This window comes from Oncorhynchus nerka, linkage group LG2 (assembly GCF_034236695.1).
Source record: "Oncorhynchus nerka isolate Pitt River linkage group LG2, Oner_Uvic_2.0, whole genome shotgun sequence".
Taxonomy (NCBI): Eukaryota; Metazoa; Chordata; class Actinopteri; order Salmoniformes; family Salmonidae; genus Oncorhynchus; species Oncorhynchus nerka.
This window is the reverse complement of record NC_088397.1, coordinates 98670073-98695157: the sequence shown is the minus strand read 5'-3', so window position 1 is coordinate 98695157 and position 25085 is coordinate 98670073. Positions and strand designations below refer to the sequence as shown.

Below are 25085 nucleotides of genomic sequence, written 5' to 3'. Positions count from 1 at the left end.
GGGTGATTCTCCTCTATTCAGGGACTGATTTAGACACCAGGTGGGTGATTCCCCTCTAATCAGGGACTGATTTAGACTTTAGACATCAGGTGGGTGATTCCCCTCTAATCAGGGACTGATTTAGACTTTAGACATCAGGTGGGTGATTCCCCTCTAATCAGGGACTGATTTAGACTTTAGACACCAGGTGGGTGATTCCCCTCTAATCAGGGACTGATTTAGACTTTAGACACCAGGTGGGTGATTCCCCTCTAATCAGGGACTGATTTAGACACCAGGTGGGTGATTCCCCTCTAATCAGGGACTGATTTAGACATCAGGTGGGTGATTCCCCTCTAATCAGGGACTGATTTAGACTTTAGACATCAGGTGGGTGATTCCCCTCTAATCAGGGACTGATTTAGACTTTAGACACCAGGTGGGTGATTCCCCTCTATTCAGGGACTGATTTAGACTTTAGACATCAGGTGGGTGATTCCCCTCTAATCTGGGACTGATTTACATTGCTAGACCAGGTGGGTGATTCCCCTCTAATCAGGGACTGATTTACACTTTAGACATCAGGTGGGTGATTCCTCTATTCAAACTGATTTAACTTTAGACATCATTGATTCCCTCTAATCAGGGACTGATTTAGACACATTGATTACCCTCCAATCAGGGACTGATAACCCTGGACATCACTGGGTGATTCCCCTTACATTTGACTATACATTACTATACATTACATTACTATACCTTACATTACCTTACATTACTATACATTACATTACTGTACCTTACATTGCTATACCATAACCTTACATTACTATACCTTACATTACATTACTATATCATACATTACATTACTATACCTTACATTACTATACCATAACATTACATTATATCACCTTACATTACATTACTGTCGCATAAATTACATTACTATACCATATCATACTTTATATTACTATACCATACAATACCATACATTATTATACTATATGCTACATTACTATACCATACATTACATTAGTATATCTTACCTTTATAGCTTGTATTACTGTACCATGCCATACATTACTATGCATCACAATACTATAGCATACTTCACATTACTATGCCATATATTACCATACAATACCATGCTTTGCTATACCATACAATCCCATGCATTGCTATACCATACATTACTATACCTTACATTACATTACTATACCTTACATTGCATTACCATAACCTTACATTACATTACTATACCTTACATTACATTACTATACCATACATTACATTACTATACCATACATTACATTGCTATACCATACATTACTATACATTACTATACATTACATTACTATACCTTACATTACATTACCATAACCATACATTACATTATTATATAGTATTAGGGCCTTACATTTTCTTATTCCATTACATTAGGGCTAGCTCTGATTTTCCTTATTCCATTAGTTATTACAGCTCTGAGTTTTCCTTATTCCATATAGGTATTAGGGCAGCATTTTACCTTATTCCATATAGTTATTAGGGCAGCTCTGAGTTTTCCTTATTCCATATAGGTATTACCATAACTCTGAGTTTTCCTTATTCATATAGGTATTAGGGCAGCATTGAGTTTTCCTTATTCCATATAGGTTATTAGGGCAGCTCTGAGTTTTCCTTATTCCATGTAGTTATTAGGGCATTGCTGAGTTTTCCTTATTCCATATAGTTATTAGGGCAGCATTAGTTTTCCTTATTCCATGTAGTTATTAGGGCAGCTCTGAGTTTTCCTTATTCCATTAGTTATTAGGGCAGCTCTGAGTTTTCCTTATTCCATATAGGTATTAGGGCAGCGCTGAGTTTTCCTTATTCCATATAGTTATTACCAGCTAAGTTTTCCTTATTCCATATAGGTATAGGGCAGCGCTGACATTTCTTATTCCATATAGTTATTAGGGCAGCGCTGAGTTTTCCTTATTACCATAGTTATTACATTGCTGATTTTCCTTATTCCATATACTATTAGGGCATAACCTTACATTACTTCCATATAGTTACATTACTATACCTGACATTTTCCTTATTCCATATAGTTATTATACAGCTTACATTTTCTTATTCCATATGGTATTAGGGCAGCATTTTCCTTATTCATTACTATTAGGGCCTGAGTTTTCATTATTACCATATATTACATTGCTATACCTTTTTCCTATTCCATACATTACTATACCATACATTACATTACCTTATTCCGTACATTACTATAGGGCATACATTTTCATTATTCCATATAGGTATTAGGGCAGCGCTGAGTTTTCCTTATTCCATATAGTTATTAGGGCAGCTCTGAGTTTTCCTTATTCCATATAGTTATTAGGGCAGCTCTGAGTTTTCCTTATTCCATATAGGTATTAGGGCAGCTCTGAGTTTTCCTTATTCCATATAGTTATTAGGGCAGCTCTGAGTTTTCCTTATTCCATATAGGTATTAGGGCAGCTCTGAGTTTTCCTTATTCCATATAGTTATTAGGGCAGCGCTGAGTTTTCCTTATTCCATATAGTTATTAGGGCAGCGCTGAGTTTTCCTTATTCCATATAGTTATTAGGGCAGCTCTGAGTTTTCCTTATTCCATATAGGTATTAGGGCAGCGCTGAGTTTTCCTTATTCCATATAGTTATTAGGGCAGCTCTGAGTTTTCCTTATTCCATATAGGTATTAGGGCAGCGCTGAGTTTTCCTTATTCCATATAGATATTAGGGCAGCTCTGCTTAGTGTGGGAATCAAACCAGCAAGCTTGTGTATGGCAACCCACGTCTGACAGTTTACATTACACGATCTGTTTCCAGGTCAGTTGGGGGAGAGATGTTGTATATTATATAGTGTATATGACAGTATATACCATCTGTTTCCAGGTCAGTTGGGGGAGAGATGTTCTATATTATATAGTGTATATGACAGTATATACCATCTGTTTCCAGGTCAGTTGGGGGAGAGATGTTGTATATTATATAGTGTATATGAAAGTATATACGATCTGTTTCCAGGTCAGTTGGGGGAGAGATGTTGTATATTATATAGTGTATATGAAAGTATATACCATCTGTTTCCAGGTCAGTTGGGGAAGCTAGCGGTAGACATGGAGGAGCTGAAGGAGCAGAGAGAGAGCAGCATCAGCAGCACACAGGAGGAGCTGTACTCTGCTCAGGAGGAGGTGCTAGTTCTCCACCACGCCATGGAGGCCGCCACGGCCGAGAGGGAGCGAGACATCGCCGCCCTGCAGAGGGACCTGGGAGGTGTCACGACCGAGCTGGAGAAGTGGCGTCAGGCTGCGTCGAAATACGAACAGGAGATCAACTCCCTGCAGGCCACCTTCCAACAGCAGAGCCTGCACCAGCAGAGAGCCCTCGAGCTACAAGGTACGATACTATGCTAACCCCTAACCTTTCTAACAGCAGAGCCTGCACCAGCAGAGAGCCCTCGAGCTACAAGGTACGATACTATGCTAACCCCTAACCTTTCTAACAGCAGAGCCTGCACCAGCAGAGAGCCCTCGAGCTACAAGGTACGATACTATGCTAACCCCTAACCTTTCTAACAGCAGAGCCTGCACCAGCAGAGAGCCCTCGAGCTACAAGGTACGATACTATGCTAACCCTAACCTTTCTAACAGCAGAGCCTGCACCAGCAGAGAGCCCTCGAGCTACAAGGTGCGATACTATGCTAACCCCTAACCTTTCTAACAGCAGAGCCTGCACCAGCAGAGAGCCCTCGAGCTACAAGGTTGATACTATGCTAACCCCTAACCTTTCTAACAGCAGAGCCTGCACCAGCAGAGAGCCCTCGAGCTACAAGGTACGATACTATGCTAACCCCTAACCTTTCTAACAGCAGAGCCTGCACCAGCAGAGAGCCCTCGAGCTACAAGGTACGATACTATGCTAACCCCTAACCTTTCTAACAGCAGAGCCTGCACCAGCAGAGAGCCCTCGAGCTACAAGGTACGATACTATGCTAACCCCTAACCTTTCTAACAGCAGAGCCTGATGGGTGTTCCTGATCAATTCCTTACATTATAAAATAAAATAAAAAATCTTAATTTATTTATATAGCCCTTCGTACATCAGCTGATGTCTCAAAGTGCTGTTCAGAAACCCAGTCTAAAACCCCAAACAGCAAGCAATGCAGGTGTAGAAGCACGGTGGCTAGGAAAAACTCCCTAGAAAGGCTAAAACCTAGGAAGAAACCTAGAGAGGAACCAGGCTATGTGGGGTGGCCAGTCCTCTTCTGGCTGCCGGGTGGAGATTATAACAGAACATGGCCAAGATGTTCAAATGTTCATAAATGACCAGCATGGTCGAATAATAGTGAGGCAGAACAGTTGAAACTGGAGCAGCAGCACAGTCAGGTGGAAGTTGAAACTGGAGCAGCAGCACAGTCAGGTGGACTGGGGACAGCAAGGAGTCATCATGTCAGGTAGTCCTGGGGCATGGTCCTAGGGCTCAGGTCAGTTGAAACTGGAGCAGCAGCATGGCCAGGTGGACTGGGGACAGCAAGGAGTCATCATGTCAGGTAGTCCTGAGGCATGGTCCTAGGGCTCAGGTCCTCCGAGAGAGAGAAAGAAAGAGAGAAGGAGAGAATTAGAGAACGCACACTTAGATTCACACAGGACACTGAATAGGACAGGAGAAGTAGTCCAGATATAACAAACTGACCCTAGCCCCCCGACACAAACTACTGCAGCATAAATACTGGAGGCTGAGACAGGAGGGGTCAGGAGACACTGTGGCCCCATCCGAGGACACCCCCGGACAGGGCCAAACAGGAAGACATTATCCTCCATCATATTGAATTGAAACTGACCTCTCTATACCCCAGCCAAAATACACATTTTTGTTGTTGTACTTTGTGATCACATCCTTGCAGCATAAAAGTTGCCAGTGTTTTGAATTCAGAAGGACTGCTATAATAATGGTCTGTTTCTGTAGGAGAGTTGGAGCGTCTTCAGAAGGACTGCTATAATAATGGTCTGTTTCTGTAGGAGAGTTGGAGCGTCTTCAGAAGGACTGCTATAATAATGGTCTGTTTCTGTAGGAGAGTTGGAGCGTCTTCAGAAGGACTGCTATAATAATGGTCTGTTTCTGTAGGAGAGTTGGAGCGTCTTCAGAAGGACTGCTATAATAATGGTCTGTTTCTGTAGGAGAGTTGGAGCGTCTTCAGAAGGACTGCTATAATAATGGTCTGTTTCTGTAGGAGAGTTGGAGCGTCTTCAGAAGGACTGCTATAATAATGGTCTGTTTCTGTAGGAGAGTTGGAGCGTCTTCAGAAGGACTGCTATAATAATGGTCTGTTTCTGTAGGAGAGTTGGAGCGTCTTCAGAAGGACTGCTATAATAATGGTCTGTTTCTGTAGGAGAGTTGGAGCGTCTTCAGAAGGACTGCTATAATAATGGTCTGTTTCTGTAGGAGAGTTGGAGCGTCTTCAGAAGGACTGCTATAATAATGGTCTGTTTCTGTAGGAGAGTTGGAGCGTCTTCAGAAGGACTGCTATAATAATGGTCTGTTTCTGTAGGAGAGTTGGAGCGTCTTCAGAGGGGCTGCTATAATAATGGTCTGTTTCTGTAGGAGAGTTGGAGCGTCTTCAGAAGGACTGCTATAATAATGGTCTGTTTCTGTAGGAGAGTTGGAGCGTCTTCAGAAGGACTGCTATAATAATGGTCTGTTTCTGTAGGAGAGTTGGAGCGTCTTCAGAGGGGCTGCTATAATAATGGTCTGTTTCTGTAGGAGAGTTGGAGCGTCTTCAGAGGGGCTGCTATAATAATGGTCTGTTTCTGTAGGAGAGTTGGAGCGTCTTCAGAAGGACTGCTATAATAATGGTCTGTTTCTGTAGGAGAGTTGGAGCGTCTTCAGAAGGACTGCTATAATAATGGTCTGTTTCTGTAGGAGAGTTGGAGCGTCTTCAGAAGGACTGCTATAATAATGGTCTGTTTCTGTAGGAGAGTTGGAGCGTCTTCAGAAGGACTGCTATAATAATGGTCTGTTTCTGTAGGAGAGTTGGAGCGTCTTCAGAAGGACTGCTATAATAATGGTCTGTTTCTGTAGGAGAGTTGGAGCGTCTTCAGAAGGACTGCTATAATAATGGTCTGTTTCTGTAGGAGAGTTGGAGCGTCTTCAGAAGGACTGCTATAATAATGGTCTGTTTCTGTAGGAGAGTTGGAGCGTCTTCAGAAGGACTGCTATAATAATGGTCTGTTTCTGTAGGAGAGTTGGAGCGTCTTCAGAAGGACTGCTATAATAATGGTCTGTTTCTGTAGGAGAGTTGGAGCGTCTTCAGAGGGACTGCTATAATAATGGTCTGTTTCTGTAGGAGAGTTGGAGCGTCTTCAGAAGGACTGCTATAATAATGGTCTGTTTCTGTAGGAGAGTTGGAGCGTCTTCAGAAGGACTGCTATAATAATGGTCTGTTTCTGTAGGAGAGTTGGAGCGTCTTCAGAAGGACTGCTATAATAATGGTCTGTTTCTGTAGGAGAGTTGGAGCGTCTTCAGAAGGACTGCTATAATAATGGTCTGTTTCTGTAGGAGAGTTGGAGCGTCTTCAGAAGGACTGCTATAATAATGGTCTGTTTCTGTAGGAGAGTTGGAGCGTCTTCAGAAGGACTGCTATAATAATGGTCTGTTTCTGTAGGAGAGTTGGAGCGTCTTCAGAAGGACTGCTATAATAATGGTCTGTTTCTGTAGGAGAGTTGGAGCGTCTTCAGAAGGACTGCTATAATAATGGTCTGTTTCTGTAGGAGAGTTGGAGCGTCTTCAGAGGGGCTGTTCCAGTCTGCAGCAGGAGTGTGAGTGTCTCCGTTCTGAGAAGACGACCCTGGTGAACAGACTACACGGACTGGAGACGGACCTGGACAGGTGGGTCCACACACCGCAGACACAGCAGATTGGAGGGGGGGGAGGGGGGGGGTGTTATCCCTGATGGTCAACGGAACACCTTAACCGCTACACCAGGAAATATGTCACTACACAGAGCAATGACATCCAGAAGTGACAGTGGTACGGTCTGCCAAGTGTTGCTGTTTGTTTACTGCAGACCAGGCTTACTGCAGACCAGGCTTACTGCAGACCAGGCTTACTGCAGACCCGGCTTACTGCAGACCCGGCTTACTGCAGACCCGGCTTACTGCAGACCCGGCTTACTGCAGACCAGGCTTACTGCAGACCCGGCTTACTGCAGACCCGGCTTACTGCAGACAAGGCTTACTGCAGACCCGTCTTCTGCAGACCCGGACTGCAGACCCGGCTAATAATGGACCCGTTTACTGCAGACCAGGCTTACTGCAGACCCGGCTTTCAGAACTGAACTAATGCGGTCTGCGCAACTTCTATACAATGGGAGCGAACATTTTAGAACTAGAACTGCTATACAATGGGAGGGACATCTCTATCTGATGTAAGACTTCTACTAGTGTTCCACTTCTAGGTGTATTGTCAAAGGAGGAGTCTGAGTGGAAGTGTTACCGTTTCAGACCTCTGAGCTGCAGCAGGGTTACAGTTTCAGACCTCCTCACACTGAGCTGCAGCAGGGTTACTGTTTCAGACCTCTGAGCTGCAGCAGGGTTACCGTTTCAGACCTCTGAGCTGCAGCAGGGTTACCGTTTCAGACCTCTGAGCTGCAGCAGGGTTACCGTTTCAGACCTCTGAGCTGCAGCAGGGTTACCGTTTCAGACCTCTGAGCTGCAGCAGGGTTACCGTTTCAGACCTCTGAGCTGCAGCAGGGTTACCGTTTCAGACCTCTGAGCTGCAGCAGGGTTACCGTTTCAGACCTCTGAGCTGCAGCAGGGTTACAGTTTCAGACCTCTGAGCTGCAGCAGGGTTACCGTTTCAGACCTATGAGCTGCAGCAGGGTTACCGTTTCAGACCTCACGCTGAGCTGCAGCAGGGTTACCGTTTCAGACCTCTGAGCTGCAGCAGGGTTACCATTTCAGACCCCCTCACGCTGAGCTGCATCAGGGTTACCGTTTCAGACCTCTGAGCTGCAGCAGGGTTACTGTTTCAGACCCCCTCACGCTGAGCTGCATCAGGGTTACCGTTTCAGACCTCTGAGCTGCAGCAGGGTTACCGTTTCAGACCTCTGAGCTGCAGCATGGTTACCGTTTCAGACCTCTGAGCTGCAGCAGGGTTACCGTTTCAGACCTCTGAGCTGCAGCAGGGTTACCGTTTCAGACCTCTGAGCTGCAGCAGGGTTACTGTTTCAGACCTCTGAGCTACAGCAGGGTTACCGTTTCAGACCTCTGAGCTGAAGCAGGGTTACCGTTTCAGACCTCACTGAGCTGAAGCAGGGTTACCGTTTCAGACCTCCTCACTGAGCTGCAGAAGGGTTACCGTTTCAGACCTCTGAGCTACAGCAGGGTTACCATTTCAGACCTCCTCACTGAGCTGCAGCAGGGTTACCGTTTCGGACCTCTGAGCTGCAGCAGGGTTACAGTTTTAGACCTCTGCGCTGAAGCAGGGTTACCGTTTCAGACCTCTGAGCTGCAGCAGGGTTACCGTTTCAGACCTCCTCACTGAGCTGCAGCAGGGTTACCGTTTCAGACCTCTGAGCTGCAGCAGGGTTACTGTTTCAGACCTCTGAGCTGCAGCAGGGTTACCGTTTCAGACCTCTGAGCTGCAGCAGGGTTACCGTTTCAGACCTCTGAGCTACAGCAGGGTTACCATTTCAGACCTCCTCACTGAGCTGCAGCAGGGTTACCGTTTCGGACCTCTGAGCTGCAGCAGGGTTACAGTTTTAGACCTCTGCGCTGGAAGGGTTACCGTTTCAGACCTCTGAGCTGCAGCAGGGTTACCGTTTCAGACCTCCTCACTGAGCTGCAGCAGGGTTACTGTTTCAGACCTCTGAGCTGCAGCAGGGTTACCGTTTCAGACCTCTGAGCTGCAGCAGGGTTACCGTTTCAGACCTCTGAGCTGCAGCAGGGTTACCGTTTCAGACCTCTGAGCTGCAGCAGGGTTACCGTTTCAGACCTCTGAGCTGCAGCAGGGTTACCGTTTCAGACCTCTGCAGCAGGGTTACTGAGCTGCAGCAGGGTTACTGTTTCAGACCTCCTCACTGAGCTGCAGCAGGGTTACTGTTTCAGACCTCTGAGCTGCAGCAGGGTTACCGTTTCAGACCTCCGCTGAGCTGCAGCAGGGTTACCGTTTCAGACCTCTGAGCTGCAGCAGGGTTACCATTTCAGACCTCTCACGCTGAGCTGCAGCAGGGTTACCGTTTCAGACCTCTGAGCTGCAGCAGGGTTACCGTTTCAGACCTCTGAGCTGCAGCAGGGTTACCATTTCAGAGCTGCAGCAGGGTTACCGTTTCAGACCTCTGAGCTGCAGCAGGGTTACCATTTCAGACCTCTGAGCTGCAGCAGGGTTACCGTTTCAGACCTCTGAGCTGCAGCAGGGTTACCGTTTCAGACCTCTGAGCTGCAGCAGGGTTACCGTTTCAGACCTCTGAGCTGCAGCAGGGTTACCGTTTCAGACCTCTGAGCTGCAGCAGGGTTACCGTTTCAGACCTCTGAGCTGCAGCAGGGTTACCGTTTCAGACCTCTGAGCTGCAGCAGGGTTACCAGACCTCTGAGCTGCAGCAGGGTTACCGTTTCAGACCTCTGAGCTGCAGCAGGGTTACCGTTTCAGACCTCACTGAGCTGCAGCAGGGTTACCGTTTCAGACCTCTGAGCTGCAGCTTACCGAGCTGCAGCAGGGTTACTGTTTCAGACCTCCTCTCTGAGCTGCAGCAGGGTTACCGTTTCAGACCTCCTCTCTGAGCTGCAGCAGGGTTACCGTTTCAGACCTCCTCTCTGAGCTGCAGCAGGGTTACTGTTTCAGACCTCCTCTCTGAGCTGCAGCAGGGTTACCGTTTCAGACCTCTGAGCTGCAGCAGGGTTACTGTTTCAGTTGAGCTGCAGACCTCAGACTCACTGAGCTGCAGCAGGGTTACTGTTTCAGACCTCTGAGCTGCAGCAGGGTTACTGTTTCAGACCTCTGAGCTGCAGCAGGGTTACCGTTTCAGACCTCTGAGCTGCAGCAGGGTTACCGTTTCAGACCTCTGAGCTGCAGCAGGGTTACCGTTTCAGACCTCTGAGCTGCAGCAGGGTTACTGTTTCAGACCTCTGAGCTGCAGCAGGGTTACCGTTTCAGACCTCTGAGCTGCAGCAGGGTTACTGTTTCAGACCTCTGAGCTGCAGCAGGGTTACTGTTTCAGACCTCTGAGCTACAGCAGGGTTACTGTTTCAGACCTCCTGCAGCAGGGTTACCGTTTCAGACCTGCTGCAGGGGGTTACTGTTTCAGACCTCTGAGCTACAGCAGGGTTACTGTTTCAGACCTCACACTGAGCTGCAGCAGGGTTACCGTTTCAGACCTCTGAGCTGCAGCAGGGTTACTGTTTCAGACCTCTGAGCTGCAGCAGGGTTACTGTTTCAGACCTCTGAGCTGCAGCAGGGTTACTGTTTCAGACCTCTGAGCTACAGCAGGGTTACTGTTTCAGACCTCGCACTGAGCTGCAGCAGGGTTACCGTTTCAGACCTCTGAGCTGCAGCAGGGTTACCGTTTCAGACCTCTGAGCTGCAGCAGGGTTACTGTTTCAGACCTCCTCTCTGAGCTGCAGCAGGGTTACTGTTTCAGACCTCTGAGCTGCAGCAGGGTTACCGTTTCAGACCTCTGAGCTGCAGCAGGGTTACTGTTTCAGACCTCTGAGCTGCAGCAGGGTTACCGTTTCAGACCTCTGAGCTGCAGCAGGGTTACCGTTTCAGACCTCTGAGCTGCAGCAGGGTTACTGTTTCAGACCTCTGAGCTGCAGCAGGGTTACTGTTTCAGACCTCTGAGCTGCAGCAGGGTTACTGTTTCAGACCTCACACTGAGCTGCAGCAGGGTTACTGTTTCAGACCTCTGAGCTGCAGCAGGGTTACTGTTTCAGACCTCCTCACACTGAGCTGCAGCAGGGTTACTGTTTCAGACCTCTGAGCTGCAGCAGGGTTACTGTTTCAGACCTCCTCACTGAGCTGCAGCAGGGTTACCGTTTCAGACCTCTGAGCTGCAGCAGGGTTACTGTTTCAGACCTCTGAGCTGCAGCAGGGTTACTGTTTCAGACCTCCTCACTGAGCTGCAGCAGGGTTACTGTTTCAGACCTCCTCACTGAGCTGCAGCAGGGTTACCGTTTCAGACCTCTGAGCTGCAGCAGGGTTACCATTTCAGACCTCTGAGCTGCAGCAGGGTTACCGTTTCAGACCTCTGAGCTGCAGCAGGGTTACTGTTTCAGACCTCTGAGCTGCAGCAGGGTTACCGTTTCAGACCTCTGAGCTGCAGCAGGGTTACAGACCTCTGAGCTGCAGCAGGGTTACCGTTTCAGACCTCTGAGCTGCAGCAGGGTTACCGTTTCAGACCTCTGAGCTGCAGCAGGGTTACTGTTTCAGACCTCTGAGCTGCAGCAGGGTTACCGTTTCAGACCTCTGAGCTGCAGCAGGGTTACCATTTCAGACCTCTGAGCTGCAGCAGGGTTACCGTTTCAGACCTCTGAGCTGCAGCAGGGTTACCGTTTCAGACCTCTGAGCTGCAGCAGGGTTACCGTTTCAGACCTCTGAGCTGCAGCAGGGTTACCGTTTCAAACCTCTGAGCTGCAGCAGGGTTACCGTTTCAGACCTCTGAGCTGCAGCAGGGTTACCGTTTCAGACCTCTGAGCTGCAGCAGGGTTAGCGTTTCAGACCTCTGAGCTGCAGCAGGGTTACTGTTTCAGACCTCCTCTCTGAGCTGCAGCAGGGTTACTGTTTCAGACCTCCTCTCTGAGCTGCAGCAGGGTTACTGTTTCAGACCTCTGAGCTGCAGCAGGGTTACTGTTTCAGACCTCTGAGCTACAGCAGGGTTACTGTTTCAGACCTCACACTGAGCTGCAGCAGGGTTACCGTTTCAGACCTCTGAGCTGCAGCATTGTTACCGTTTCAGACCTCTGAGCTGCAGCATTGTTACCGTTTCAGACCTCTGAGCTGCAGCAGGGTTACCGTTTCAGACCTCACACTGAGCTGCAGCAGGGTTACCGTTTCAGACCTCTGAGCTGCAGCATTGTTACCGTTTCAGACCTCTGAGCTGCAGCATTGTTACCGTTTCAGACCTCTGAGCTGCAGCAGGGTTACTGTTTCAGACCTCACACTGAGCTACATTCACAAAGGCAGGACAGACTGACTGTTTGGCTCCTTTATTAAGCAGCTCATCTAAATAAAGGAGGTTGTTGGTCTACTGGTTGTTACACGGTTGACAACTCCACTGTGTCCTCCTCCCAGAGCGCTAAGAACCTTGGCGTGATCCTGGACAACACCCTGTCGTTCTCAACTAACATCAAGGCGGTGGCCCGTTCCTGTAGGTTCATGCTCTACAACATCCGCAGAGTACGACCCTGCCTCACACAGGAAGCGGCGCAGGTCCTAATCCAGGCACTTGTCATCTCCCGGCTGGATTACTGCAACTCGCTGTTGGCTGGGCTCCCTGCCTGTGCCATTAAACCCCTACAACTCATCCAGAACGCCGCAGCCCGTCTGGTGTTCAACCTTCCCAAGTTCTCTCACGTCACCCCGCTCCTCCGCTCTCTCCACTGGCTTCCAGTTGAAGCTCGCATCCGCTACAAGACCATGGTGCTTGCCTACGGAGCTGTGAGGGAACGGCACCTCAGTACCTCCAGGCTCTGATCAGGCCCTACACCCAAACAAGGGCACTGCGTTCATCCACCTCTGGCCTGCTCGCCTCCCTACCACTGAGGAAGTACAGTTCCCGCTCAGCCCAGTCAAAACTGTTCGCTGCTCTGGCCCCCCAATGGTGGAACAAACTCCCTCACGACGCCAGGACAGCGGAGTCAATCACCACCTTCCGGAGACACCTGAAACCCCACCTCTTTAAGGAATACCTAGGATAGGATAAAGTAATCCTTCTCACCCCCCTTAAAAGATTTAGATGCACTATTGTAAAGTGGCTGTTCCACTGGATGTCATAAGGTGAATGCACCAATTTGTAAGTCGCTCTGGATAAGAGCGTCTGCTAAATGACTTAAATGTAAATGTCTCTTGGTTGTTGGTCTCCTGGTTGTTGGTCTACTGGTTGTTGGTCTCCTGGTTGTTGGTCTCTTGGTTGTTGGTCTCCTGGTTGTTGGTCTCCTGGTTGTTGGTCTCCTGGTTGTTGGTCTACTGGTTGTTGGTCTCCTGGTTGTTGGTCTCCTGGTTGTTGGTCTACTGGTTGTTGGTCTCCTGGTTGTTGGTCTACTGGTTGTTGGTCTACTGGTTGTGGGTCTACTGGTTGTGGGTCTCCTGGTTGTGGGTCTCCTGGTTGTGGGTCTCCTGGTTGTGGGTCTCCTGGTTGTGGGTCTCCTGGTTGTTGGTCTACTGGTTGTTGGTCTACTGGTTGTTGGTCTACTGGTTGTTGGTCTCCTGGTTGTTGGTCTACTGGTTGTTGGTCTCCTGGTTGTTGGTCTCTCTGGTTGTTGGTCTACTGGTTGTTGGTCTACTGGTTGTTGGTCTACTGCCCTGTCTGCAGAGACGCTGGAAAGAGTCAAACAGATTTTAGCTGCCTCTGCTCTCTGTCAGTCTCCAAGTCTCTGCTGCCACTCAACACTCCTTCATGTTGAAATCCTTCATCACAGTCAGCGCTATCGGAGGGTGGATGAGTCTAGTGCTATTGGGGGTTGTGCTAGCCTGGTACGGTGTGGGTGGATAACCTGTCAGCTATTTATTAGCTGTGTGGGTGTGAGGGCGTCAACAGCGGCAGTGTGCAGGAGCTGACTTGGGACAGAGGCAGCATGGAGAGGAGGGAAGGAGAGTGATGGAGGGGGGAGAGAGCAGTTGAAATGTTTGAGCGCAAGCTGAAGTACAACAGACTAACCTTAATATTACTTAACTATCCATCCATGTGCTTGACCACCTGTCCTCCCTCTTCTCAGTTCCAGGGAGCAGACTGCCAGTCTGAACAGCAGTCTTCAGTTACTGGAGAAGTCCCAGGGAGAGATGCAGAGTAGACTGGGCTCACTGCAGGACAAACACCTCCAGGACGCTAACAAGCTGCAGTCACAGCTAACCCAGGCTGCTAGCAGGACACAGAGCCTGCAGAGAGAGGTATGATACAGTACACACACAGCTAACTCAGGTACCAGCCACACAGATATCCCTGGTACCAGCCACACAGCTATCCCAGGTACCAGCCACACAGCTATCCCAGGTACCAGCCACACAGCTATCCCTGGTACCAGCCACACAGCTATCCCTGGTACCAGCCACACAGCTATCCCTGGTACCAGCCACACAGCTATCCCTGGTACCAGCCACACAGCTATCCCTGGTACCAGCCACACAGCTATCCCTGGTACCAGCCACACAGCTATCCCTGGTACCAGCCACACAGCTATCCCAGGTACCAGCCACACAGCTATCCCTGGTACCAGCCACACAGCTATCCCTGGTACCAGCCACACAGCTATCCCAGGTACCAGCCACACAGCTATCCCAGGTACCAGCCACACAGCTATCCCAGGTACCAGCCACACAGCTAACCCAGGTACCAGCCACACAGCTATCCCAGGTACCAGCCACACAGCTGCCACACAGCTATCCCAGGTACCAGCCACACAGCTATCCCAGGTACCAGCCACACAGCTAACCCAGGTACCAGCCACACAGCTATCCCAGGTACCAGCCACACAGCTATCCCAGGTACCAGCCACACAGCTATACCAGCCACACAGCTATCCCAGGTACCAGCCACACAGCTATCCCAGGTACCAGCCACACAGCTATCCCAGGTACCAGCCACACAGCTATCCCAGGTACCAGCCACACAGCTATCCCAGGTACCAGCCACACAGCTATCCCAGGTACCAGCCACACAGCTATCCCTGGTACCAGCCACACAGCTATCCCTGGTACCAGCCACACAGCTATCCCTGGTACCAGATGAATCTCACCTGAATCTCTTTCTCCTTCTCTCCAACCCCAGTATGAGGACACCCAGACCTTGCTATCCGACCTGCGGCAGCGTTATGACAGGACAGAGCAGGAGAAACGCTCCATCAACGAGGAGCTGGAACAGTGTAAATTCAACCTCAAACTGCTGCAGGACAAGGGCAAGAATGTGAGTAGTGACCTCATTTCCTGTCCAGAAGTCACCAGGCCTTTTCTCTGTCTCTCTCTCTCTGTGTGGTTCATTTACTACACTACATAGGCAAGTCAGTTAAGAACAAATTCTTATTTACAATGACGGTCCGACCCCGGCCAAACCCGGACGACGCTGAGCCAATTGTGCTTCCGCACTATGGGACTCCCAATCACGTCCGGATGTTGATTCGGCCTGGATTCGGACCAGGTACTGCAAGTGACACCGCCACTCGGGAGCCCTGTTTGAGCCAATCACGTGTGTTTGTTTTACAAAGAAGCACAAAAAACGCAAAACGGGAACTTCTCCTGCAACTTAAGTGAGGCGAGCAAGTTACTTGTATGAAATTAACTACTGATGTTTTCAAGCTTCAATACAACGCATTCAGAAACTATTCAGACACTTTGACTTTTTCTACATTTTGTTACATTACAGCCTTAATTCTAAAATTGCTTAAATACATTTTTTCCCCCTCAATCTACACGCAATACCCCCATAATGAAAAACAGGTTTGAATACATTTGTGCAAATTTATTCTAAATAAATAAACAAATACCTTATTTACATAAGTATTCAGACCCTTTGCTGTTAGACTCAACATTGATCTCAGGTGAATCCTGTTTCCATTGATCAACGTTGAGATGTTTCTACAACTTCATTGGAGTCCACCTGTGGTAAATTACATTAATTGGACATGATTTGGAAAGGAACACACCTGTCTATATAAGGTCCCACAGTTGACAGGTGCATGTTCCGAGACAGGATTGTGTCGAGGCACAGATCTGGGGAAGGGTATCAAAACATTTCTGCAGCATTAAAGGTCCCCAAGAACACAGTGACCTCCATCATTTTTAAATGAAACAAGTTTGGAACCACCAAGACTCTTCCTAGAGCTGTCCGCTCGGCCAAACTGAGTAATCGGGGGAGAAGGGCCTTGGTCAGGGAGGTGACCAAGAACCTGATGGTCACTCTGACAGAGCTCCAGAGTTCCTCTGTAGAGATGGGAGAACCTTCCAGAAGGACAACCATCTCTGCAGAACTCTACCAATCAGGCCTTTATGGTAGAGTGGCCAGACCGAAGCCACTCCTCAGGAAAAGGCACATGACAGCCCACTTGGAGTTTGCCAAAAGGCACCTAAAGGACAATGAGAAATAAGATTCTCTGGTCTGATGAATCCAAGATCGAACTCTTTGGCCTGAATGACAAGCGCCACATCTGGAGGAAACCTGGCACCATCCCTACGGTGAAGCATGGTGGTGGCAGCATCATGCTGTGGGGATCAGTGGCAGGGACTGGGAGACTAGTCAGGATCGAGGGAAAGATGAACGGAGCAAAGTCCAGAGATATCCTTGAAGTAGCTGAAAGTTAGCAACAGTCCCACACAAATGTCCATGTCTGAGTCCAATTATTAGAATTACAGTTGTATGGCCTGCTGGTTCTGTTTATTGTCAGTCAGCTCAGAAGTAATTTCTTAAGAGACTGAAGTCATCACTCAGCACGTTGAACATATTCAGCAACTTTTGATCTGCCAACATCCATCCCGAGTGGCGCAGTGGTCTAAGGCACTGCATCTCAGTGCATGAGGTGTCACTACAGAACCTGGTTCGAATCCAGGCTGTATCACATCCGGCCGTAATTGGGAGTCTCATAGCGCGCGGCGCACAATTGGCCCATAGTCGTCGCGGGTTTGGCCGGAGTAGGTCGTCAGTGTAAATAATAATTTTGTTCTTAACTGACTTGCCTAGTTAAATAAAGGTTAAATAAAGGTTAAATATATATTTGAAGAAAACAAATCTGTGTTAGGGACTGACATGGGAGTATTACAGAAGGTTGGAAGACAGAACGGCAGAAAGAAAGAATCTTCTAAAGTCATTTCTGTTAGGTCGCAAAGTCCAGAAGTTGTCATCAGATGTGGTGATGGGTAACTGTGGGTTCTTCTATTTTTGAGCCTCTTATCTTTGGGCTACTTTACAAAAAAATCCTGGTGGAAGAACTTGTGTCAGAAATGTCACATCAACCCTACTGTGTTTAGGATGCTTCTAGAACCCCTCTGTCCTGATTAACAAATAACACACACAAATGTCCTGGGACATCAAATCAATCTCCGTCCTGGGACACCAAATCAATCTCTGTCCTGGGACACCAAATCAATCTCCGTCCTGGGACACCAAATCAATCTCAGTCCTGGGACACCAAATCAATCTCCGTCCTGGGACACCAAATCAATCTCCGTCCTGGGACACCAAATCAATCTCCGTCCTGGGACACCAAATCAATCTCAGTCCTGGGACACCAAATCAATCTCCGTCCTGGGACATCAAATCAATCTCAGTCCTGGGACATCAAATCCATCTCAGTCCTGGGACACCAAATCCATCTCAGTCCTGGGACACCAAATCAATCTGTCCTGGGACATCAAATCAATCTCAGTCCTGGGACATCAAATCAATCTCAGTCCTGGGACATCAAATCAATCTCAGTCCTGGGACACCAAATCAATCTCCGTCCTGGGACATCAAATCAACAAGACTGGGATTCAATCTGATCACGTTTTGTCGACAATGCACCATTTTTTTAAAGGCCATTTTCCTGCATTGGTGGAGACCATGTTCACAGTAAACGTTGCATATGTTGGCTCAAACAGAAACTGACATTTAAAATGTAGCATTGTGGACACAGCAGGATCTGGTTGAATCCCGGGTGAGTGTGATCCGCAGTTTGTTCTAGTGTGTTTGTTAAACCCCACTCTCTCTCCACACTCTCCTTGTCCCATACTCTTACTGTTGTTGTGTTCAGCTTCTAGATGTGGTGTGACGTGTACAGTTGAAGTCAGAAGTTTACATACATACACTTTAGCCAAATACATTTAAACTCAGTTTTTCACAATTCCTGACATTTAATCCTTGTAAAAATTCCCTGGCTTAGGTCAGTTAGGATGACCACTTTATTTTAAGAATGTGAAATGTCAGAATAATAGTAGGGAGAATCATTTATTTCAGATTTCTTTCATCGCATTCCCAGTAGGTCAGAAGTTTACATACAGTCAATTAGTATTTGGTAGCATTGCCTTTCAATTGTTTAACTTGGGTCAAACGTTTCGGGTAGCTTTCCACAAGCTTGCCACAATAAGTTGGGTGAATTTTGGCCCATTTCTCCTGACAGAGCTGGTGTAAATGAGTCAGGTTTGTAGGCCTCCTTGCTCGCACACGCTTTTTCAGTTCTGCCCACACATTTTCTATAGGATTGAGGTCAGGGCTTTGTGATGGCCACTCCAATACCTTGACTTTGTTGTCCTTAAGCCAATTTGCCACAACTTTGGAAGTATGCTTGGGGTCATTGTCCATTTGGAAGACCCATTTGCGACCAAGCTTTAACTTCCTGACTGATGTCTTGAGATGTTGCTTCAATATATCCACATCATTTTCCTCCCTCATGATGCCATCTATTTTGTGAAGTGCAGCAGTCCCTCCTGCAGCAATGCACTCCCACAACATGATGCTGCCACCCCCGTGCTTCACGGTTGGAAAGCACTCCCCCTTTTTCCTCCAAACATAACAATGCTCATTATGGCCAAACAGTTATATTTTTGTTTCATCAGACCAGAGGACATATCTCCAAAAAGTACGATCTTTGTCCCCATGTGCAGTTGCAAACCGTAGTCTGGCTTTGCATGCTATTGTTTGTACAGATGAACGTGGTACCTTCAGGTGTTTGGAAATTGCTCCCAAGGATGAACCACACTTGTGGGAGGTCTGGACTTGTGACTGATTTCTTTTGATTTTCCCGTGATGTCAAGCTAAGAGGCACAGAGTGGTTGAAAAACTAGTTTTAATGACTCCAACCTAAGTGTATGTAAACTTCCGACTTCAACTTTATCTATACCTGTGTTCAGCGACATGTATCTATATATACCTGTGTGTTCAGCTTCTAGATGTGGTGTGTCATGTATCTATACCTGTGTTCAGCTTCTAGATGTAGTGTGACATGTATCTATACCTGTGTTCAGCTTCTAGATGTGGTGTGTCATGTATCTATACCTGTGTTCAGCTTCTAGATGTAGTGTGACATGTATCTATACCTGTGTTCAGCTTCTAGATGTGGTGTGACATGTATCTATACCTGTGTTCAGCTTCTAGATGTGGTGTGACATGTATCTATACCTGTGTTCAGCTTCTAGATGTGGTGTGACATGTATCTATACCTGTGTTCAGCTTCTAGATGTGGTGTGACATGTATCTATCTCTTTCCTCCTATCCTCCTCTCCTCCTGCCCTATCCTCCTTTCCTTCTGCCTTATCCTCCTTTCCTTCTGCCTTATCCTCCTCTCCTTCTGCCCTATCCTCCTTTCCTCCTGCCCTATCCTCCTCTCCTCCTGCCCTATCCTCCTCTCCTCCTGCCCTATCCCCCTTCTGCCCTATCCTCCTTTCCTCCTGCCCTATCCTCCTCTCCTCCTGCCCTATCCTCCTCTCCTCCTGCCCTATCCTCCTTCTGCCCTATCCTCCTTCTGCCCTATCCTCCTTCTGCCCTATCCTTCTTCTGCCCTACCCTCCTTCTGCCCTATCCCCCTTCTGCCCTATCCCCCTTCTGCCCTATCCCCCTTCTGCCCTATCCTTCTTCTGCCCTATCCTCCTTCTGCCCTATCCTCCTTCTGCCCTATCCTCCTTCTGCCCTATCCCCCTATCCTCCTCCTTCCCTATCCTCCTATCCTCATCCTTCCCTATCCTCCTCCTTCCCTATCCTCCTCCTTCTGCTCTATCCTCCTCTCCTTCTGCCCTATCCTCCTCTCCTTCTGCCCTATCCTCCTCTCCTTCTGCCCTATCCTCCTCTCCTTCTGCCCTATCCTCCTCTCCTTCTGCCCTATCCTCCTATCCTCCTCCTTCCCTATCCTCCTCCTTCCCTATCCTCCTATCCTCCTCCTTCCCTATCCTCCTTCTGTCCTATCCTCCTCCTTCTGTCCTATCCTCCTCCTTCTGTCCTATCCTCCTCCTTCTGTCCTATCCTCCTCCTTCTGTCCTATCCTCCTCCTTCTGTCCTATCCTCCTCCTTCTGCCCTATCCTCTCCTCCTTTCCTTCTGCCCTATCCTCTCCTCCTTTCCTTCTGCCCTATCCTCTCCTCCTTTCCTTCTGTCCTATCCTCCTCCTTCTGTCCTATCCTCCTCCTTCTGCCCTATCCTCCTCTCCTCCTGCCCTATCCTCCTCTCCTCCTGCCCTATCCTCCTCTCCTCCTGCCCTATCCTCCTCTCCCCCTTCTGCCCTATCCTCCCCCTTCTGCCCTATCCCCCTCTCCTTCTGCCCTATCCTCCTGCCCTATCCCCCTCCTGCCCTATTCCCCTCTCCTTCTGCCCTATTCCCCTCTCCTTCTGCCCTATCCTCCTCTCCTTCTGCCCTATCCTCCTCTCCTTCTGCCCTATCCTCCCCCTCCTGCCCTATCCTCCTCCTTTCCTTCTGCCATATCATCCTCTCCTTCTGCCCTATCCTCCTCCTGCCCTATCCTCCTCTCCTTCTGCCCTATCCTCCTCTCCTCCTGCCCTATTCTCCTCCTCTCCTCCTGCCCTATTCTCCTCCTGCCCTATTCTCCTCCTGCCCTATTCTCCTCCTGCCCTATTCTCCTCCTGCCCTATTCTCCTCCTGCCCTATTCTCCTCCTGCCCTATTCTCCTCCTGCCCTATTCTCCTCCTGCCCTATCCTCCTCCTGCCCTATTCTCCTCCTGCCCTATTCTCCTCCTGCCCTATTCTCCTCCTGCCCTATCCTCCTCCTGCCCTATCCTCCTCCTGCCCTATTCTCCTCCTGCCCTATTCTCCTCCTGCCCTATTCTCCTCCTGCCCTATCTTCCTCTCCTCCTGCCCTATCCTCCTCTCCTTCTGCCCTATCCTCCTCCTGCCCTATTCTCCTCCTGCCCTATTCTCCTCCTGCCCTATTCTCCTCCTGCCCTATTCTCCTCCTGCCCTATTCTCCTCCTGCCCTAATCTCCTCCTGCCCTAATCTCCTCCTGCCCTAATCTCCTCCTGCCCTATCCTCCTCCTGCCCTATTCTCCTCCTGCCCTATTCTCCTCCTGCCCTATTCTCCTCCTGCCCTATTCTCCTCCTGCCCTATTCTCCTCCTGCCCTAATCTCCTCCTGCCCTAATCTCCTCCTGCCCTATTCTCCTCCTGCCCTATTCTCCTCCTGCCCTATTCTCCTCCTGCCCTATCTTCCTCTCCTCCTGCCCTATTCTCCTCCTGCCCTAATCTCCTCCTGCCCTAATCTCCTCCTGCCCTAATCTCCTCCTGCCCTAATCTCCTCCTGCCCTATTCTCCTCCTGCCCTAATCTCCTCCTGCCCTAATCTCCTCCTGCCCTATTCTCCTCCTGCCCTATTCTCCTCCTGCCCTATTCTCCTCCTGCCCTAATCTCCTCCTGCCCTAATCTCCTTCTGCCCTATCCTCCTCCTGCCCTATTCTCCTCCTGCCCTATTCTCCTCCTGCCCTATTCTCCTCCTGCCCTATCTTCCTCTCCTAATATTGCAGCCTGTCCAAGCCATTTTCTCAGCCTTATCCTGGCCTTGAGTATTGGTGCTTCACCTGCCCTATTCTCCTCCTGCCCTAATCTCCTCCTGCCCTAATCTCCTCCTGCCCTAATCTCCTCCTGCCCTATTCTCCTCCTGCCCTATTCTCCTCCTGCCCTAATCTCCTCCTGCCCTAATCTCCTCCTGCCCTAATCTCCTCCTGCCCTATCCCCCTTCCCTTTCAGTCCCCCTTCAGTTTTCTGTTTATTTATTTATTCATTTAGATTATTTTCCCATTTATTGATTTAGTTTTGATGAGTTTATAACAATTTATTATTCTATTTGATTATTGTCTCTGATTGATCCCTCCCTCCTTTAGCCATCCATATTGCAGCCTGTCCAAGCCATTTTCATCAGCCTTATCCTGGCCTTGATGTATTGGTGCTTCAGCCAGTTGTGGTAGAAAGGTACACCCGACGTTCTGTTGAGTTGGTGTCGTCTCTCACCTGTTGTCTTCATCATCCTCCTTTCTAACTCTACAGTGCATGGCTATCATTCATTGAACCACTCCTCCTACAGCTGCACCAACACTGGAGGAGAACTAACACTAAACACCAACACTGGGGAGAACTAACACTAAACATCAACACTGGGGAGAACTAACACTGGGGAGAACTAACACTAAACACTAACACTGGGGAGAACTAACACTGGGGAGAACTAACACTAAACACTAACACTGGGGAGAACTAACACTGGGGAGAACTAACACTAAACACTAACACTGGGAAGAACTAACACTGGGGAGAACTAACACTAAACACTAACACTGGGAAGAACTAACACTGGGGAGAACTAACACTAAACACTAACACTGGGAAGAACTAACACTGGGAAGAACTAACACTAAACACCAACACTGGGAGAACTAACACTGGGAAGAACTAACACTAAACACCAACACTGGGAAGAACTAACACTAAACACCAACACTGGGAAGAACTAACACTAAACACCAACACTGGGGAGAACTAACACTGGGGAGAACTAACACTGGGGAGAACTAACACTGGGGAGAACTAACACTAAACACCAACACTGGGGAGAACTAACACTAAACACCAACACTGGGGAGAATTAACACTGGGGAGAACTAACACTGGGGAGAACTAACACTAAACACCAACACTGGGGAGAACTAACACTGGGGAGAACTAACACTAAACACCAACACTGGGGAGAACTAACACTGGGGAGAACTAACACTAAACACCAACACTGGGAAGAACTAACACTAAACACCAACACTGGGGAGAACTAACACTGGGGAGAACTAACACTGGGGAGAACTAACACTAAACACCAACACTGGGGAGAACTAACACTAAACACCAACACTGGGGAGAACTAACACTGGGGAGAACTAACACTGGGGAGAACTAACACTGGGGAGAACTAACACTAAACACCAACACTGGGGAGAACTAACACTGGGGAGAACTAACACTGGGGAGAACCAACACTGGGGAGAACTAACACTGGGAAGAACTAACACTGGGGAGAACTAACACTAAACACCAACACTGGGGAGAACTAACACTGGGGAGAACTAACACTAAACACCAACACTGGGGAGAACTAACACTGGGAAGAACTAACACTGGGGAGAACTAACACTAAACACCAACACTGGGGAGAACTAACACTGGGGAGAACTAACACTAAACACCAACACTGGGAAGAACTAACACTGGGGAGAACTAACACTAAACACCAACACTGGGGAGAACTAACACTAAACACCAACACTGGGGAGAACCAACACTGGGGAGAACTAACACTGGGAAGAACTAACACTGGGGAGAACTAACACTAAACACCAACACTGGGGAGAACTAACACTAAACACCAACACTGGGAAGAACTAACACTAAACACCAACACTGGGGAGAACTAACACTAAACACCAACACTTTGGAGAACTAACACTGGGAAGAACTAACACTGGGGAGAACTAACACTAACCACTAACACTGGGAATAACTAACACTGGGGAGAACTAACACTAAACACTAACACTGGGGAGAACTAACACTGGGGAGAACTAACACTGGGAAGAACTAACACTAAACACCAACACTGGGAAGAACTAACACTAAACACCAACACTGGGAAGAACTAACACTAAACACCAACACTGGGAAGAACTAACACTAAACACCAACACTGGGGAGAACTAACACTGGGAAGAACTAACACTGGGGAGAACTAACACTAAACACCAACACTTTGGAGAACTAACACTGGGGAAAACTAACACTGGGGAGAACTAACACTAAACACCAACACTGGGGAGAACTAACACTGGGGAGAACTAACACTAAACACCAACACTGGGGAGAACTAACACTGGGGAGAACTAACACTGGGAAGAACTAACACTAAACACCAACACTGGGAAGAACTAACACTGGGGAGAACTAACACTAAACACCAACACTGGGGAGAACTAACACTGGGGAGAACTAACAATGGGAAGAACTAACACTAAACACCAACACTGGGAATAACTAACACTGGGGAGAACTAACAATGGGAAGAACTAACACTAAACACCAACACTGGGGAGAACTAACACTGGGGAGAACTAACACTAAACACCAACACTGGGGAGAACTAACACTGGGGAGAACTAACACTAAACACCAACACTGGGGAGAACTAACACTAAACACCAACACTGGGAAGAACTAACACTAAACACCAACACTGGGGAGAACTAACACTAAACACCAACACTGGGAAGAACTAACACTGGGGAGAACTAACACAACACTAACACTGGGAATAACTAACACTGGGGAGAACTAACACTAAACACCAACACTGGGGAGAACTAACACTGGGAAGAACTAACACTAAACACCAACACTGGGAAGAACTAACACTAAACACCAACACTGGGGAGAACTAACACTGGGAAGAACTAACACTGGGGAGAACTAACACTAAACACCAACACTTTGGAGAACTAACACTGGGGAGAACTAACACTGGGGAGAACTAACACTGGGGAGAACTAACACTAAACACCAACACTGGGGAGAACTAACACTAAACACCAACACTGGGGAGAACTAACACTAAACACCAACACTGGGGAGAACTAACACTAAACACCAACACTGGGAAGAACTAACACTGGGGAGAACTAACACTGGGGAGAACTAACACTAAACACCAACACTGGGAAGAACTAACACTGGGGAGAACTAACACTAAACACCAACACTGGGGAGAACTAACACTGGGGAGAACTAACACTAAACACCAACACTGGGAAGAACTAACACTGGGAAGAACTAACACTGGGAAGAACTAACACTGGGGAGAACTAACACTGGGGAGAACTAACACTAAACACCAACACTGGGAAGAACTAACACTAAACACCAACACTGGGAAGAACT

At 48.2% G+C, this 25085-nt stretch overlaps 1 protein-coding gene across 13 annotated transcripts in view; it reads left to right on the top strand.

Moving 5' to 3' along the window:
• Positions 1-25085, top strand: part of slmapa (sarcolemma associated protein a) — a 192516-nt gene that overhangs the window by 158100 nt on the left and 9331 nt on the right. For 10 of the 13 annotated variants that reach the window (XM_065004686.1, XM_065004679.1, XM_065004683.1 and 7 more), the window contains 4 exons: positions 3093-3398; positions 6770-6887; positions 13928-14099; positions 14977-15111. In XM_065004686.1, the coding sequence (XP_064860758.1) occupies positions 3093-3398; positions 6770-6887; positions 13928-14099; positions 14977-15111 (731 nt within the window). Of the gene's footprint in view, positions 1-3092; positions 3399-6769; positions 6888-13927; positions 14100-14976; positions 15112-21994; positions 22083-25085 lie in introns of all 13 variants that reach the window. The other 3 variants (XM_065004662.1, XM_065004690.1, XM_065004681.1) reach the window with 1 other exon arrangement.